The 19,193-nt window shown below is 41.3% G+C and overlaps 1 protein-coding gene across 1 annotated transcript; it reads right to left on the reverse strand.

Moving 5' to 3' along the window:
* Positions 1-9,432: 9,432 nt before the first annotated feature.
* trim2b (tripartite motif containing 2b) lies at positions 9,433-15,740 on the reverse strand (the record flags this gene model as incomplete). Its single annotated transcript, XM_079258104.1, has 13 exons — positions 9,433-9,585; positions 9,669-9,809; positions 9,899-9,969; positions 10,347-10,515; positions 10,631-10,798; positions 10,883-10,986; positions 11,142-11,337; positions 11,889-12,068; positions 12,151-12,289; positions 12,374-12,633; positions 12,732-12,912; positions 14,020-14,168; positions 15,642-15,740. 13 exons carry the CDS (start codon positions 15,738-15,740, stop codon positions 9,433-9,435), a joined length of 2,010 nt encoding a protein of 669 aa, XP_079114230.1.
* Between the last annotated feature and the right edge of the window lie 3,453 nt (positions 15,741-19,193).

A 19,193-nucleotide genomic window follows, 5' to 3' on the forward strand; every position in this document is an offset into this window, starting at 1 on the left:
GGAGGAATGCTTGGAGCGCAGGAGAGGTCACGAGGGAGGTCTCTGGAAAAAACACTCAGACTCCGACAAATCGCATGAATGATCTCAATGGAGTAACTACAAGAGAACACAGGAGGGCTTGGGTTACCACAAGGCTCAACGCTCAAGCTATGAAGGACTGGCAGCCAGCTCCAGATATCATGTAGTGGGATGATGGCAAATCCTCTGCAGCTGTGCAGAATGAAACACCTGTGGCGAATCACCCACCAGGAAAGGACCACTGGCACCATCTGTAGGAAACTAAAACACACTGCACCCCTAGGGAAACCAGATCCCTGACAGTTTTGGTCAGGCGTGTTGGAGCATGGAGACAACAAAAACCCGCAGGATACCGACCCTCGAGGACTGGAGTTAAACACCTGTGTTTCAGAGGCTTCGATTTGATTGTTCTGAAAAAGAGTCAAAGCTTCAAAACCCTTAATAATAGGCCATACCAGTGACATCTGGTGGTCAGCTGTAGGTATTACAGTCTAATAATTTCCGTCTTGCAGCTTAATTCTGAGTCGTCATCTCTATAAGTGTTGTAACATTCTGTATTGTCCTGTTACTGAAGTATATTTTACATATTCTATCATTTAAATTACAAATATAATCTTTCATATTCTTCCATTTATTATAATTAATCAGTATGTACTCAATAGATTATTTTATTCTGACCTGATGTGACTCTATAACAGAAACAAAAACAGGCACTGAGAGAGCACAGAAGAAGAAGAAACAGAGTTCCTGATGAGAAAGTCAAGGACATGGGCTGGACTGGCTACCAACTGAAACCACACACACACACACACACACACACACACACACACACACACACATACACGCATGGCTCGAGTGTAAGTTATCAGTAATTTTCACACAGATAGGAGCAGACGACTCCTTAGAAAGTGGACAATAGCAGGTTTGTGGAGCCATGCGGAGCCTGCTCTTGGCTACAGAAAGCTCAGAGTTCAGTTGATGTCAATCATCCACCATGACGCTCACAGCCCCCCTCTTAGCTCCACCTCTTTGCACATATTTGTATTTTCCGGGCAAGACGACGCGCATGCCTCTGCCAAAATGGTGATGGTAGGAACCGCCCACCGAGCTTCAGTTCAGCTCTTCAGAAACCTACGGGTGACATCTCAGAGGCTCCGTCCACCTTTTATTTACGGTCTCTGGTTGGGACGTACAAAGTGTCACACGTCATTGGTCACGTCATGTTAGAGCTTTGATAAAGGCTTTAATGCAGCGTTGCGAACAAATCAGTTTCATTGGAAGGAAACGTGCTTCGTGGCTTCTGATTCAAACGCCACATCTCTCGTATAATCACACTAATAATTGTCACTAACAGCCACAGTTCAGCACCACTGACTGGCTTTAGTTAGTTAAACTATGTACTAATAAAATGTAAAGTTTTAGCTGCCAAACTCTGGTTGTCCCACGTGTTCCTTGTGTCCGTTGCACTCATGGCGATTGGGTTTTGGTTTTTCTCTCAAATTGCCTCAGTGTGCGGACTGCACCGACCCAAACTCACCCATCATGTTTACCATCACATTTCCTTGTCAGATCAGGGGGGCGAAGGTTCTTGTTACAGTTTTTCTCCTCTCTCCTCTGCACAATGCTGCTCTTTTCGCTGCATGGTGGATGATAAGTAAAGCATCAGGACAGTGGTTTGTCTTTAGCCTTCACTTGGCATATTTATTTGAACTGCAGACATGCGTAGCATCGCCATTACTATCAAGATCAGCACACGTCGCAACAGTGACATCATCAGTTATAACAATTTACAAATTAAGAGTAAGAGTGTAATAATGACATTCAGGATATAACACTTAACAGTTCTGTTTAACCTAAGATAAAAATCATTAACAGAGACAGAAAGTCACATCCCTGTTTTCTGCAGATGCTTCTGATTTATTTATTTTCATACATATTTCCAGTTTTCCAAAATGACCATTTGCTTGAAGACTAATTCCTGCATTTTCTGCTTGCAGTGCCCCTGGAGTCACCATAGCAACCAGTTACACAGCTGCTCCTGACAAGTCATCTATCGATCAATCAAAGCCACGCCCACTTCCATTTCGAAGTGGGCGTGGTTTTGTGGCTTATTCACAATGCAAATTTCATAGTTCCACAGGTTCTTAGAAGCTTTCAAAGCCCAACATCGGTTCTGATCGAAGTTTTAACAGTTTACAGAGCGACATATTGAAGAAGAAATACGGTTCTCGACATGAAAGGAAGCAGAAGAAACACCCAGGAGGTAAAAATTCACCTATAATCTTTTGTTCCTGTGTGACTAAAGTATCTTCCACAATGAAATCAAGTAAAAAGTACTTTATTAATTTTATAGTAGGCTAAAACAAATAATAATTATGTGAAGATGGAGGGCTTGTTTTACTTACATGCAATGCAACACTTCTGGAAGCAAGGGATTGTGGTCCTGGAGTTGTGCATACTGGTTAGAAACTTTGTCCCAGCTTCATACAATGGCTGGACAGCACTGGAAAATGTGACCATATGGGACAATAAATCATGGCGGAAGCCATTGGACTGCAGTTGCAGTGTGCAGCTACAGCTCACAAACTGCAGCTTGAGGACCTCTGTTGATGACAGAACTCGGTCCTGATTGGTTTAACCTCTCGCTCTTATTTCCTGACAGAGCTAGACAGGACAGCACACTGACAAAAGTCATTTTAGAGCTCGGTTACGGACATTTTTTACATTTCTCCAAGAGCAGGCTTGTTATTTATAAGCTAAGTCTGTTAGGAGTATAGACGAGTCGGGTTTTGTGGCTGTGTGACACACCATGCAAGCTTTGGTTTGCCAAAACTGATTAAGGTGCCACAAAAACTTGCATATTTCTTTAAGTATTTACATTTGCAGCCTATGTAAGTTTGAACACATGTTTGTTTCTTTTTATTGATGATTGAATGAGCTTTAATGTGTTTTTGGTGAACGAAAAGTGCCATTTGTAGACAAATTCCTCCTTAAAATGGCACGAGAGTGGATGTGTGAAGTACAAATTAGCTGGTAATCTGTTTAATATGACTCTTTTAAATGAATTGCAGCCATTTTGAGGGATTTTTGTTGATTTATATATATATGGGAGTGGATGTAAAGTACTTCTTTTCAATTTGTTTACCCAATTTATTAAAAAATTATGTTTACACTAACAATTTAATTTTCTTTCCAAAATGCAGCAGTTCCCGCTCCCTCGTTCTCAGGCAGTTTTTGGTGTTTGGAAAGCGCCACTTTATGCAAGAATGGCAAACACTAAAGACAGAAGGTGCACACATGAGTCATCCACATTACTCCTGCACCAACTTCACCAGACTTTTCTTAAAACTGAACATAGCAACCAAAAACTGAAAAGTGAGAATGAAACCCTGAAGGTCATGAATAGCAGGCTGGAGCAGGCCCAGAAAGAGATGGTGAAGAATCTTGAGATGGAGAAAGCCACCATGCAACACTTGTGGGCCAAACATTTGTCAGAAAATGCCATTCTGAAGGGGAAGCTGTTGGATGTTGAATCCCTCAACCACCAAATGGAAGAAAGTATGATCGCATCTGACAAGGAAATACAGCAGGAAAGAGCTCATGTGGAGATGTATACTTGCTTGTTAAAAGTAATCTTACACTTTCAGCAACAGCAGAGCGTTGCTCTGAAGTCTGACGTGGAAAAACTGAGATTAACCAAAAAAAATTGTGTCACAATCATAAACAAGAATGCAAGGCTGCCGCAAAATGAACCAAACACATCTAAAACTCTGCACGAATCGAATCTTCACGAAACGACCAAAAAGGAGAAGAAAGGATTGAAAGGCACAGAGAAGGCAAACATGCAACAGTTGTACTCCCAACAGCTGATAGAAAATGGCCTTCTTAAGGGGAGGCTGTTTGTTGCTGAATCCCAAAACCACCAGATGGAAGAAAAGATGAAAGAAACAGAGGAGGACATGGAGAAGGAGAGAGCTCGAATGGAGAGGAAGATTTCCTCCCTGAAGGAAAGTTTAGATTTTCAGCGAAGGCAGAACGTTGCTCTGAGAAATGAATTGAAAGAACTGAGATTTATCAGAAAGGAAAACAACACTCTTCAGAAGGAAAATGAAAGGATCAGACAAGACAAGCTGCTCAAGAAAAACATCTATGAAGCATCACAGACAAATATAGATAATGCTTCCAGACAGGATTTTCTTTACTGCAATATCAGATGTCAGGAAATCACAAAAGAAGAAACTAACGGACTTGTCTAAATGCATTCAGATGCTGTCATGGGGGTTAGTGCCACCATGCCTCTGGCCTGACTCCAGAGAGGCACCCTAATGATGCATTCAGATAATAATATTGAGTCTATAAATAAACTAAATTGAATGTAATGCTCTATTGTTCCAGTTTATTTTGTTTCTTTTAAGCTAAATATCACTTGGTTACATCAATTTAATTGTGTTAAATCCATCCAGTTTGTGTTGTTGAATTTCTTATCATAAGCGATCATGTAAACAGGGCAAAAACAAAAGAAAATAAGCGTAAAGTGAGACTTTTAGGACTCATTCACATCAGCCTTTTTGATTCAAATCCTAGCCTGTTTGCTCGGAAAGTCTGCTTTGTTTGGGAAAATGTGAATGCGCCAAACAAATTCTGATTCAGATCATAGAAGCGGACTCGGTCTTGTCTTCTCTTTTGCAAAATACTAGTCCAGTGCCACCTTTGGTGAGAATGAGAATAAACATTAGGTTAATGTTTTGGCTCATTTGACCAAAGTGCAACGTGAACACAAATTCGGTCCACATGGGTACTCCCCCCTACAACTGAGCCGAGTCCCCAATCGGACTGAATGTAGCAGACTATCCTGATGTGAATGCACCCTTATTGTAAGGAATTTTTACAAAGCAAACCTTAACAAATAGCTGCCATTTAGGAATCAATGTTTTATTTCAGTATTGAGTGTGTGTGAATATCCAGAGATTGGCCTTAACAGTGAACAGACATGGCATACAGTACTTACAAACAGAGAAAGAGCAGGCAAGTGACATTGTTTGAAGCTAACCAGTACATTAAGAGCTGCTTAAAAACGCATGTTCATATTTGACAGAAAAAAAGACAATCATTCATTTTAAAGGCAGACTTATTTCTGCATTGTTACTGAAAAAAATATCCCCTAAAACAGATGTGTAGTCTTCAAATGAACTACTAACTGTAGGTTATCAGCTAACTTTAGCTTAACATTTGGAATACATTTCAAATGAAAATGATGGCGAGCAGTTACACCATAACCACATTCGTTTTACTCACATTAAGGCTGAATATCCAGCAAACTTGGCCAATGAAACATGGCCTGATTTTGTTAAAAAACTATGAACAGCACAGAAAGTTTCAATCTTAGCTCGCACAAAGTGAGCAAAACATCTTAGACTTAGCATGAGGCGCTTAAAGTAAGAAAATTTACTTTCAACAGAGTCTAACAAACTGAAAACCAACACAAATGGATAAACATCGTGGACTCTTTGGACAACTTTCATTATTATCTGTTAAAATGTTAAACAAGCACTGGCTTCACGGTTTTTAGCAACTATTTTGTAGAAGTGATGAATATTTACCATTGAAACCAATGGCATGGACAAACAACAGCTAGTTAACAGCTTAACAGTGACAAAATCATCAGACATAGCATTTCAAACTAACAATTGTTGTGTTAGATTATTGAGATGTACAGTATTTTAAGACACAGCTAGCTAGCTAGCTAGCGCTAGCTTTGTACTAAAGTCGTCTATTGGTTTCAATCAGAATTGCAAAGCTAAGTCTCTGTTTTCTTAAGCTGGTTTGCTTGGTTATTGTTCCTCTAAAAAATGACATTATTTTTGACAAATAAAACTTAATGAAAAACCACTTAGTCCATTCATAACAATCACAACAACCTTTTGATTTAGTTTAGATGAAATGTATAAAAAAAAAATACGGGCACTTCAGAATATCAATGCACATGGTGGAACACAATCAAATGGCAGGATCAAAAGGTTCAATTATATCAATAAATGATAAGAAAAGTAACAACCTATGTTGAACTTTTTGACCAAATTTAATTAATGTCAGTAATTGTTCCCACATTCCTGTTTAATGACACTTAAGAAAAACTGACATCCATTGCAAGTTGTTGTAAGCTAACAAGGTTAGCCTGTATTATTATAGTAAATGTTAAAGCTTTCCAGCTCAGTGCTTATTTAACTTAAATGCTTTTCTTGCCTGTTCACCACCTGATATAAATGCTTTGTAGAATTTGTATTATAATCAAGCAGCACTTGGAAAAGAAATTAATTCTTCTTGCATTACTGTAAATCTGCTTGTGAAATGTGGGAAAGTGGGATTGTATGCAGCCCATAAAACAGCTGTGCTATACCTTTAGTAACAGCAATTGAATTAGAAACACCAAGAATAGGAGTAACATGCTCTGTAATCTCTATAAAAGTAGGAGTACCTTTTAAGCATAAATAAGGGGAACATAAAGTGTGTATTTCACTGTACAGGAAACGCCACCAGGAACAGTAATATGCTTTCTTTGTTACTTTTATTCCACCTGCTGCATTCTGTAGAGGTTAATTTAGTAGTTGCATTCACCAAAAATCTTCAAGGCAGTCATAATCTACTTATTGAACCGAATTCAGCTCTCCACGTGAAATTATATGAAAGGCGAGTACGTTTTGTCCTGTTAAAATTCAAACAATAAGGTTTAAAAAGTAAGTTTCTAAGTGATTATCATGTCAATATGAACAAAATACACAAACATGCTAAACGTAAGACAGAAAGCTCAATCTGAAATACATCACTTTCAATTTTTCTTTTTGTGTCATCAAGAAAATCGAGTGAATGCAACAAAACCATAATACCATAAACAGACCCCTAAAGCACGTGGCCAACACACAAAATGGCCACCCCTGATAGTCATGGAATTGGAAGTCTTATACTGTAAGTGATTATTATCTTAAATTAAAGGGTGCTGGTCTGGCAACTGTTACATTAAAGTGGCTCTATTATGCACAATTCAGTCTAATTTATTTTATATGCAAGTCCAGAAGGGCAAGAAATAATCAAGCATTTTTCACAAATTCCTTCACTCATTTTGTATTGACCCTTTCAGATCAGTCTCTGCCAGAAACAAGCGAACAGAGAAAGCTCCGCCCTATGTCCGTCTGATTGGTCAACTGCTAGGAGTAGTTATACTGAGCAATGAAGGTGGGCGTGGCTTTCTTCTTGTGAATGTGCAAAACCTTGAGAAGATGACCAATCACTGAGTCCCTTGCCCGGGACGTCACTAGAATTTTGAAAGAGAAAAAAAACTCTAAAACCGGTCATTTCTGTCACCATGGAAACCTAATGTAAAGAGTGCTGAAAAACTCAAACAAGCTTTTAGGTGATTAAAAAAAAAAAACCGGCACCACTCATGTCTGATGAGTATTTAACATTATAGCGGAGCAGAAAGCTCAGAAAACTAGAAATAGCATAGTAAAGCCGCTTTAACATCTGGCAAAATATTGGGTTTTCTGATGGTCATTTTGTAATTAATTTACCACGCTCTAAAAAAACAAAGACTAAAGACCCAGTTATGCCGGATGCAACAATGGATCAGAAGACAGACAGTTTTTTCCATTGCCTGCGTCGGTTATGTCCATAATTTGGTCCATTTGTAAGGGGCTTAGCTATTCATTAGTCATTGGATAAAGTGGGGTTTTTTTGCCAGTTGGTGGGGAGTTGCCTGAGTTTTGTGGCTTTTCCATTGATATTTCCATTTCCTGTTTACCCCATTTCTGTTCATCACATCATATCTGTTTTTCTTTTTACTACAAGACTGACTGTACACAATATTGCCCTTTGGTAAATAAAGAATTAATCTTGAAATTTCACAGCTTTTGAAAATTAAGACAGCTTATTGTTACATCTTTGCGTTACATCAGATCAGTTCTACAGGGCAGTTGTTTTGTCAATGGTCTGCGTGTATTTAATGTCGACAAACACACAAAAGTAGAAACATGCTTCAATAAACACTGAGGTATTATCTTCCAATGACACAACATGTGGAAGTGTACAAGCAGGCAGCAGCACGTCATGGATTTCTGATCGATTTCTTCTTCTACGGTGAAAGATGAACCAGAAGGTTGTCAAAGTCTGTGCATTTTGGTTACTGTTACCAAAACAGCAGAAAAGGAGTGTGTAATAATGTCATTGATTCCAAATATGCTGATTAGTTTGAGAATTTCACATATTATTAAAGGGTTTCTCAGAAATATATAGGATACATTTATAGATGTTATTTTTGTCAGGAAAAAATATATGAACACACAAACTGAGCGTGAACGATTTTGCTTATTGAAGCAACCATGTTGATCCAGCCAATCGAGCAAGCAGTTGTTTGAAACAATGAATCTGTTGTCTAAGGTTTGTAAAGAATACTGGTGCATGGGGAGGAAAAATAAACATTCCATATCCAAACAATCCTAATTTACAAACTATGCACATGAGGTTAAAAGTGGTCCATGTCTAGGGCCAAAACTTTATTCCTCGACTTGGCCCTATACCTTCGTTTTCCATTTCTAAGGTGCTGGAATGGCCACTACTTGATTCCTAAAAGAAAAATGACATCTTATCTGTCAGTTTCCCTTTGTTTCAGCAATTATGGAACATATTTACACATTTCAGCATTCATATTTCCCAGCACAGTTCCAGCCCTCTGACTGCTGGATCAGTTTTCCTCAAGGACATAATGGGAAGCTCTATGAATTTATATCTTATTCCCGCTTAAGCTGAGGTACAAAATCCGTAATATTGTAGAATGACAAAAGCTGCCATAGACATGGACCTCTTCTTACTCACTGGCCATGATTTTGTCTTTTACATACACCACAACAAGGCAGAACATTAGAAAACGTTAAACATTCCAGTTCATTCTCGCCAAACACCCAAATGGTTTTCATGCCTTTGATTTTTGTTTGATCCCTTTCGTTCGCAACATCATATGTCAGAGAAGCAGTGGTTGTAAAACATTTTTTATCTTACATTGATCCACCTGAGCCAAACTTGGAAAAACCAAGACATCTTAAATTTAACAGTAATACTCCAGTGTTACACAATGGTCTTTACTTGTATCTCACATTTCCATAATGACTGTCAGTTTGTAAGACCATCAACTTATCTTCACTTGATGATCCTCTTCATCAAGATGATCAAAGATCATCAAAAGTAGATTTTTACAATGTAGTGATGGAAGCCAACCTTTTCCTTGGCGCTTCTTCTCCTTCTCCACCCCTTGGTACAGGTTCATGCATTGATGAATTTGTGTATCCTATCTTTCCATTGTAACCACTGCTTCCCTTCTCTGCCTCCTTCCTGTTTCCACTTGACCATTTCTACACAAGCCCTTTATCATTGTAGATAGCGGTAGACTTTGAAGCAGTGGTTTCCAGAGTCAGCCACCACCACGTGTCCATCTGAGGTCAGAGCCAGACCTTGTGGGCCATACAGAGGGTCTGCAGATGTGTTGATATAGGACAGGAAGGAGCCACTGCCATCGAACACCTGGAAAGTTCGAGAGAAGATGCATAAATAATCTGAGATTATTGACATTTCATTTTTGCAAACTCATCCCACCAGTGTGGTACCTGTATTCGGCTGTTTCCCCAGTCAGCTACGATAATGTTCCCATTAATGTCTACAGCTACACCAGTGGGGGCATTAAACTGGCCATTTCCCTCTCCGTTTGAGCCAAATTTCAACACGAGCTCTCCCTCGGGGGTGAAAACCTGAATAAAGCAAGACATTCCTAATGTTAGACTGTAGCTTTCCTTTTGTTCTGTGCTAAGAAAGAAAGCAAATGGAGTAAGTTGTGTACCTTCACAGAGTGGTTATGGAAGTCTGTTATGATGATTTCATTGTTCTTGTTCACTGCTGCAAAGTGTGGACCTTCAGGACAGTAACAAGAAACATCAATGCATATAGATATTTCAAATATTAAAACAATGGGAGACTTGTTTTTCAAGTTACAAACATTTTCAGTGTAATCACTAAGAAAAATTAGGGGTTCAAAAAGCAGCAAACGTCATCTGTTTCCTGATGCTTCAAATCTTTTCAATTTTACATTTGAAATTCACAAAAGACCTTTAACATGAGAGATCCAGTCATAGTATTTTCATTGCTAGAGAGACAGCTAGCTAAGCTGCTTCAAAACAGATCAAATTACGTGCGTAACTGATGTAGTAGATGGACAAAACTGTCCTCCATCTTCTGCGTCCATCATCAATGGGCCTTTATTTTGCGTGGATATTTGTACAAAATGCTACCTGCAAACTGCTTGTCACCGTTGCCCCGACTCCCAAACTTGGTGATGAGTTTTCCAGTCAGCTGGAATATGAAAACAGTGCACGCCTTGTTGTCAACCACTATCACGTGACCGTCTTGGTCCACAGACACGCCCTTTGGCCCCATGAGTCTCCCGGAGCCGAGTTTTGCCTTTTGGACGAAAAAAAACAAACAATATGGATAAAGTAGAACTCAATACATCAAACTTTTTAGGTTTTTGCATCATAAAAGATCTTCATACTTCCAGTAACCGTGCAGTACCTACCTTAAACTTGCCCTCGCAGGTGAAGATGCTGACCCACTTGTTGTCGTAGTCGGCGATGATGATGTCACCACTTGGGTGTACAGCTACACCTGTTGGCCGCTGCAGTTGCCCTGGCGATCTTCCTCGCACCCCAAAACGACTCTTAAATTCCCCCTCATTGGAGAAAATCTGGAGATATAAAACAGTTTTTTTAGCTCCAGCTTTAAGCGTCAAAGCTTTGAAGCCCCAAGGACTGGACCATACAAGCTATACCTGAACACACTGATTGTTGCTGTCAGCTATCAGTATCTTGCCACTGGAGGACGCAGCCACTCCTTGAAGGTTGGTGAACTCGCCTTTATTCCTCCCCTTAGTTCCTAAAAGAAAGAAGGAAGACCTTCATGGGTGAATATATACACAGAAAAGTAAATCTGCACTCACAGCTCGAAGTCCTTACTGGATTTTAGCAAGAAAGAAGAGTTTCAGCTTCAGTACCTTTGGCTATTTTTCTTATTCTAGAGAGATCTCTTACCGATCCTAAAGATGAGGTCGTCCTCAATGGGGTTCTGAGTTTTCCGTCGCGGAGTGCCCAGGGCACTGCTAGCCCTCTTGGAGCCCTTTTTCTTCTGGCCAGGGGACTTTCCTCGTCTCTTGACGCCCTCAGAGGAGCCTGTGGATGGAGTGGCATTGGCAGCTGAATTGGTTGCTGTCGTGGTGGAGGGAGACACCTGGATGGACAACAAACATAAGTTGAAACTTCTGTTTATCTTAATTTGAAAACCAGTGGACAAAGTCCACACAATGATCAATAAAGTATCAGCATTGATCCGGAGTATCTGTGGTTTCAAAACCTGTCACTTTATGTTCTAGCTTGATTTGCAGCTTTTTGCAAACTGTACTGAATTTTGTGGATCTGCTTGCTACACAGGAGCAGATGCGAGGAATCAGAAGTGACCTTAAAACTGGCTGGTCCTTCCTTCACAGTTGATATCTAACTAAACTTCATATCAAAAAAATCATAATTTTGCTGGACCAGTGACAGCTGGTAGTTTACCCTTTCTTTGGAAAAGTCCCTGCCACATCGGGATTCAGCACTCTTGTAGCAAAAGCATTAAAGCTACAGATGAACTCCGCTGCACATACACGTAACCTTCAGACAGGACAAAATAAAACTGTCCAACTGGGATTGCTTAGGCTTGGCCGAGAAGAATTATAACAATTGATTATGCAAATTTTCTCCATGATTTTCATTGACAAATTCTAAGATGGGTCCACCCACCTCTGCCTCTAATGCCTTGGTGATGGTTAGTTTGAAGGGACTTCCTTTGATGTGTTGGTCATACAGACGAAGAGCCAGCGAGAAGTCACCCTCCTTTGGCACCGTATACACAAACTCATATGTCCCATTCTTGTGATCCACGATCTCGCCGTCTACGATGCTGCCATCCGGAGTGAACACCTGTATGAACATGTGGGTGATTGTTATCAAGCTGTTCATTAAATGAAGTTACTTTTAATACAATTTTGGCCATGAAACCAACCTCAGCTGAAAGGATTGCGTTGCCACTTTTGCAGGCTCCTCCTGACTTGTCTCTTGTCACAATAGTAACAGAGGCGGGATGTCCCACTACGCACTGCTCCAGGCCGGCGCCCATGGCCTCGCTCTGGCTTGCCACCGCACTGAAATACATAAAAGTGTGTTTAATCCACAACAGTGTCTTTTTAGAAACAGGTCCAGAGAATTTAACATTTGTGTGGTTTCACCTGGTCGTGACAATGGTTCCCAGGTTGTGAATGGACTTCCTTAGTCCATCTGTCTCCATCACCAGATCCAGCTGGTCATTCTCCTCCGGCTGACAAGGCAAACCACAGCGCACCAGTTCACCTAACCGATCCCCCAGCTCACGTTCCACCTGCAGGTTCGCCACACAAGCCTCCCCAGCCAGAGCTTCCTCTGTCTGGGTGCAAGTGGCTGAGATGTCTGCATCCCCTCGGACAAGACTCTCTAACTGAGCTTGGAGGACCTAAGAAAAAAACATTTCTTTTATTTCCTCATCTCACCATGAAGAACATTCTTACAAATAATCAACACTTCTGTGATCTTGTTTTGACGTATTTTCACCTTTTGTTTGAGCCCATATGTGACTTCCAGCTCCATCAGCAGGACACTCTTCCGAACGTCCAGCTGCTTATGCAGGTCCTCAAAGCTGGACTGGATGTCTTCTTCAATGGAAGCCCTCTGATTGGTCAGCTGCTGGAGGATCTCTTTAACGAAGGACAGTGCATCTGCAATCTGTGGAAGTCTGGAGAGGACGGATGTAAAGGTGGGGTTAAGACTAAAGACTGCTCTCTAAATTGCCAAAACATTCATTCATTCATTCATTTTCTGAACCGCTTATTCCAATTCAGGGTCGCGGGGAAGCTGGAGCCTATCCCAGCTGGCTTTTGGGCGACAGGCCGGGTACACCCTGGACAGCTCGCCAGTCCATCGCAGGGCCACACAGAAGAGACGAACAACTACTCATGCTCACACTCATTCCTAGGGGTAATTTAGAGGAACCAATTAACCTAACATGCGTGTCTTTGGACGGTGGGAGGAAACCGCATTACCCGGAGAGAACCCACGCATACACGGGGAGAACATGCAGACTCCACACAGAAGGGCCACTGACCAAACCCCTCCCCAGCAAAGGATTGAACCAGTGAGGTGTGCTGTGAGGCCACAGTGCTAACCACTGTGCCACTGTGCAGCCTCAAAACATCATATGAAAAATTTAATTTGAATTAAAAATAGTTTATTTAGCCATTTTTAGTTTACAAAAAAAAAAAAAACCAAAAAAAAAACTATGTGACTAATAAATTTTTTTAAAAGAATTCAAATATTTAATCTGTTTCAAATATTTAATTTTCTTAAATCTTTGACCTGCATTTCCCAGTCTGGCCACCAGATGTCAGTGTTTTCCCACTGTTAATCCGTCTCAATAGCTTTTTATGCATGTGAATTCTGTGTCTCTATGATTTATTGATGGAATAAAATACTTTCTTTTATTAAATGAGTCAGTTACTCGTGCATAATCATTGTTTTGGCCTAAGATATTTTTTAGTTTTGTTTTATTGTAAATACATATGACATATGCTATAGTAATTAATAAAATATTTCTTATTTTGTTATTTTGTTATGAACACGACTTTATGATGAGACCTCCAGTGTGATGCAAACACTAATGAGCCCCTTTTAATCAAAGTGTTTCATTACAATTTAGTTTAAAATCTTTCTCAATGCAGAGCAAAAAAAATAATTAAAACTTGATTGATTATCAGTCAGGAATGATACACTGTAACACTTTAGAGGAGAAAAAGTGCTCACCAGTTACACACTCAGGTAAAATGTGTGCAGTTTTTGTGTCTACCTGGTCTGGGCGGCCTCCAGCCTCTCCTGCAACCTGCTGCGGTGCTGGTCCAGGGCCTGGCTGAGTGGCACTTGAGGGTGCTCCCCATGCTCCGACACACAGTCCTCACACAGGGCACACTCGCAGGCTGAACAGTACAGATCAGCCACCTGAGTATACAGACATGTTCAGAGATTGAGAAGAAGATTAATCAGGATTTGTCTTTTAGTCTCACTTTGTCACAAACCCTTTCGCACATATGTTCATACAGTATCTGTGAACAGATGCTTCACTGCTTGTCTCTACCAAACACTCAACTTGACCTCCAGATTGACAAAACCCAACAAGTATCAGGTTTCAGGCTGTTTTGCTGATGTTTCAGTTCAAGATGGGTTATTTTCAGTGTTCATGGTTGTTTACCGCATGTAAAGATGGATGGATGGATGGACGGACGGACGGAGGGACGGATGGATGGATGGATGGATGGATGGACAGATGGATGGATGGATGGACGGACAGAAAGATGGAATAGATGGATGGATGGACAGATGGATGGATGGATGGATGGATTGACTGACAGAAGGATGGATGGATGGACGGATGGATGGATGGATGGATGGATGGACGGACTGACTGACAGAAGGATGGATGGATGGACAGATGGATGTATGGATGGCTAGATGGATGGATGGATGGATGGATAGATGGATGGATGGATGAACGGATGGATGGATGGACGGACGGATGGATGGATGGACGGACTAACAGATGGATGGACGGATGGATGGATGAACAGATGGATGGATGGATGAATAGATGGACGGATTAACGGATGGACGGACTAACGGATGGATGGATGGATGGATGGACAGACTGACAGAAGGATGGATGGATGGATGGATGGACAGACTAACGGACGGACGGACGGATGGATGGATGGATGGATGGACGGACTGACTAACGGATGGATGGACGGACTAACAGATGGATGGACGGATGGATGGATGGATGGATGGACGGACTAACGGATGGATGGACGGACTAACAGATGGATGGACGGATGGATGGATGGATGGATGGACAGACTAACAGATGGATGGACGGATGGATGGATGGATGGACGGACTGATGGATGGATGGATGGATGGATGGATGGACGGACTAACGGATGGATGGACGGACTAACAGATGGATGGACGGATGGACGGATGGATGGATGGATGGATGGACAAACTAACGGATGGATGGACGGACTGATGGATGGATGGATGGACGGACTAACGGATGGATGGACGGACTAACAGATGGATGGACGGATGGATGGATGGATGGACAAACTAACAGATGGATGGACGGATGGATGGATGGACAAACTAACGGATGGATGGACGGACTGATGGATGGATGGATGGATGGACTAACGGATGGATGGACGGAGTAAACAGATGGATGGACGGATGGATGGATGGATGAGTCAGGTTTGTTGGGTTTTCGGCTTTGGTTCTCCGTGTGAACCATGTGCAGAGCGTTTATACTCTGCAGGAAGCAGAGAAACTCATGTTGCAACACATGGAGGCCTTGTCGGGGAAACATCCTCGTTCTGTCGTAAACATGCTGCTGTGTGAGGATTCGTATCTCCGTACCTTCGCTGCATGTTGCAGGCAGGTGTTTTTGCTGGGTGGAGCCTCCAGGACGGTGCACTCCTCACTGCTGCTATCTGGGGAGTGTTGGTGGGCCTCCATCTGCGAGGGGCAGGCTGGTGGGGGTGAACCTCCAAACACACCCCTTACTCCCCACTGCAGCCAGGAGAAGGGGCTTTCTGTTGAAACGCAGAGTTTACGTCTCTCTTTTTGTGTCTTCTGCTTGAGTAAACCCCTCGTCTCCACTTACTCCATCATACATTTGAGAGGAAGGAAGAAACGTTGAAAGGGTGACTCTTGCAACAGAATGAAGGTCTGTTTTTAGTAAATCCACTTTAGTTTCATGGTTTCTCTGCTGCAGGAGAAAGGCACCACCCAAAATCTCAAAATCTTTTCCCTGCAAAACATTCTTCTACTTCCATGTTGCCAAGTCCCAGAGTGATAAATGTCTCTGGAAATTCCAGGAAAGAGGAAACTTCAAAGTACGAGACGCCCCGCAGGTCTGATTAGTTCAGAAAAGGAAGATGTTGGTTGCATGCACAGAGGGTTCAGGCTGAGGACAGGATCACATGGTTCCTGGAAGGAAGAGAGAAGTAAGGATGATGATTAGCTGGAAATGCAGATAAACATGCATTAATTTTCAGCTCTTCACAGTGAGTGTTTTGAATTAGCAGATGGCCCATTCTGCAGGTCCTTATCTTGGCTGATGGATGTCGGTATCTCTCCCACTGAAACTGAACATGTCAGGTTATGATGCTCCTTTTTTCCATTAAATATGTTTTTCTTTATGTAAAAAAAAAAAAGCTCCATCATACAGATCATCTACTATTTAAAAAAAAATGTCTGGATGCCTGTTTTCCTTGTTATAGTTGTTGTTTTGCAAGACAAGCTGAATATATTTTGAGCACTGACGAGATTACCTTCCCCCACTTGTTTGGTTCAGGAAACGGAAACACTCTACTTTAAAGATTTAACATCAGACATTGGACTTATTTTTGAATGAAGCTCATAGAAACTACAGATAATCACTAAATAAAAGTGATGTATCTAAAATTTCAACAACTTACAAATGCAATTTGCAGGTGTTTCCATTGAAAAGCCTAAAAACAAACACAAAGCATAAAATCTTGCCTGCAGAACAGCTTCCTGTCCTTCTGCAAGGAGGTGTAGCCTTCTGCTGTCTGATTGGACAGTTTGATTAGTCCCCATCCAGTCAGAGAGATTTAAAGACGAAAACAGATTTGTGACCCCAACTTCGGAGTCTTATACGCAGTTTTGGGCTTTGCATCTATGGACAAGACGTTTGCTAGCGCACAATAGCGCTGATCTTTTTCTGCACATTTGCAAACGTGAAATTTTAGGGCAGATTCTTTTTGCAGGATGCGGAAAAAAGTTTATTTACAGCTGCAAAAATCTTTCGGAAGTTCCGCTGAGTCCACACCGAACTGTTTTGCCAGTTAAGGCAGAAAACCTGCGTCGGCATTAGATGCATTTTCATGTAGATAAAGTTTGACGAACCGTACTGTGTATTCTGTAGTGGAAAGATTAGAAAACAGTTGTTTTCTGCTCTTCCTGCAGACACACTTAACCAAGCACCAGCACCTGCTGTGTCTTACTTACAAACATACTCTCTAAATTGTTGTAGTTGTAGTTTTTTCCCCCTTCAGGCATCAGCCCAACGTCCCAGATGTTGGTCCCACATCTAAGGGTCTCCTTGTAGTATGACGGACTGTAACACTTTTGCTTCTGACATCATGGTTTTATGACATCTCTCTGAGTTCATTCACATTAACCTTGTCCTCGCCACACTTCAGGACTCCTCAGTCCAATGTGGTTTGACCCATGCAGCCCGGCTCAGGGCGGATGGTATGATCCCCAGACATGATGATGAGGATGGTTTGCTCCAAGCAGAGAGAGAAGGAAACTAAGAATGAGATGCTAATAAAGAGCTTCTACAGGCTGAAATGTAGGTCACGAAAATGTGTTCAAAGTGATGGAAAAAGATGGAGGGGGTTGTCGTTTCCATAGTGACAGACTGCACAGAGAAGGTGGGGGTGTAGCTTTTGCAGAGAGGAAGAAGTGAAGCAATTTTTGGCCCTTTGATCCAAAAATCTCGAATTTATCCGTCTGCATGTGGAGAGCAGAAAGCAAGATGAAACCCCAGGTTGGTCCTTTCTGTTGATGGTCAGCAGCTGCCTAAAGCCTAAACTGAGCCACATCTGTTCGAAACTCACATCTGTGTCTGGAAGAAAACAAAAAGAAATGACCGAAAAGGACGGACTCTGCAGATACGCTCATTACAGATGCGCTGGGGGTGGTGCATCAGGACTGCATTGACAGTGAACCCCCAAAGCATCTTTTAGAGGCGCTGAACTGGTAATGTTACAGTCTTTGGATGAATCGCCATGGCAACATAAAAGATTAAGTGAAATTGTCTGTACTAAAATGTTATTATGGCCTACCGGTGGCGTTTCCAGACCTCAGTCAAGTATGCTTAATGTGGTGAAGCAGTGAAGTTGAAAATTTAGTTAGAGGAACGTTCATGTGCATTTTGATTGTCTTTTATATTTAAATTTATTTCTATATTGATGTTTACCATCAGCATTTCATCTCAGAAGAATAAGGGATCCCTTAGGAGGCCCATTTTTGCTCCATTACATACGTAAAGTAGGACATCTGTTTCATGCAGACATGATGTTTCCATGTAGACGTCATGTTTCCATGGAGACATGATGTTTCCATTGAGACATGATGTTTCCATGCAGATGTAATGTTTCCATGTGGACATGATGTTTCGATGGAGATGTGGCGTTTCAATGTGGACGTGATGTTTACATGCTGACATGATTTTTTTCATGGAGACATGATGTTTCCATGGAGACGTCATGTTTCCATGGAGATGTCATGTTTCCATGGAGATGTGACATTTCCATGTGGACATGATGTTTCCATGGAGACGTGATGTTTTCATGGAGACGTCATGTTCCCATGCAGCCATGATGTTTCCATGGAGATATGTTTTTCATGTTGACATGATGTTTCCATATAAACATGATGTTTCCATGCAGACGTGATGTTTCCATATAAACATGATGTTCCCATGCAGCCATGATGTTTCCATGGAGATATGTTTTTCATGTTGACATGATGTTTCCATATAAACATGATGTTTCCATGCAGACGTGATGTTTCCATATAAACATGATGTTTCCATGCAGACGTGATGTTTCCATGCAAACATGATGTTTGCATGTAAACATGATGTTTCCATGCAGACGTGATGTTTCCATGTAAACATGATGTTTCCATGCAGACGTGATGTTTCCATGCAAACATGTTTCCATGTAAACATGATGTTTCCATGCAGATGTGATGTTTCCATGTAAACACGATGTTTCCATACAGACGTGATGTTTCCATGCAAACATGATGTTTCCATGTAAACATGATGTTTCCATGCAGATGTGATGTTTCCATGTAAACACGATGTTTCCATACAGACGTGATGTTTCCATGCAAACATGATGTTTCCATGTAAACACGATGTTTCCATGC

The sequence above is a fragment of the Telmatherina bonti genome (genome assembly GCF_933228915.1).
Source record: "Telmatherina bonti genome assembly, chromosome: 18".
Lineage (NCBI taxonomy): Eukaryota > Metazoa > Chordata > Actinopteri > Atheriniformes > Telmatherinidae > Telmatherina > Telmatherina bonti.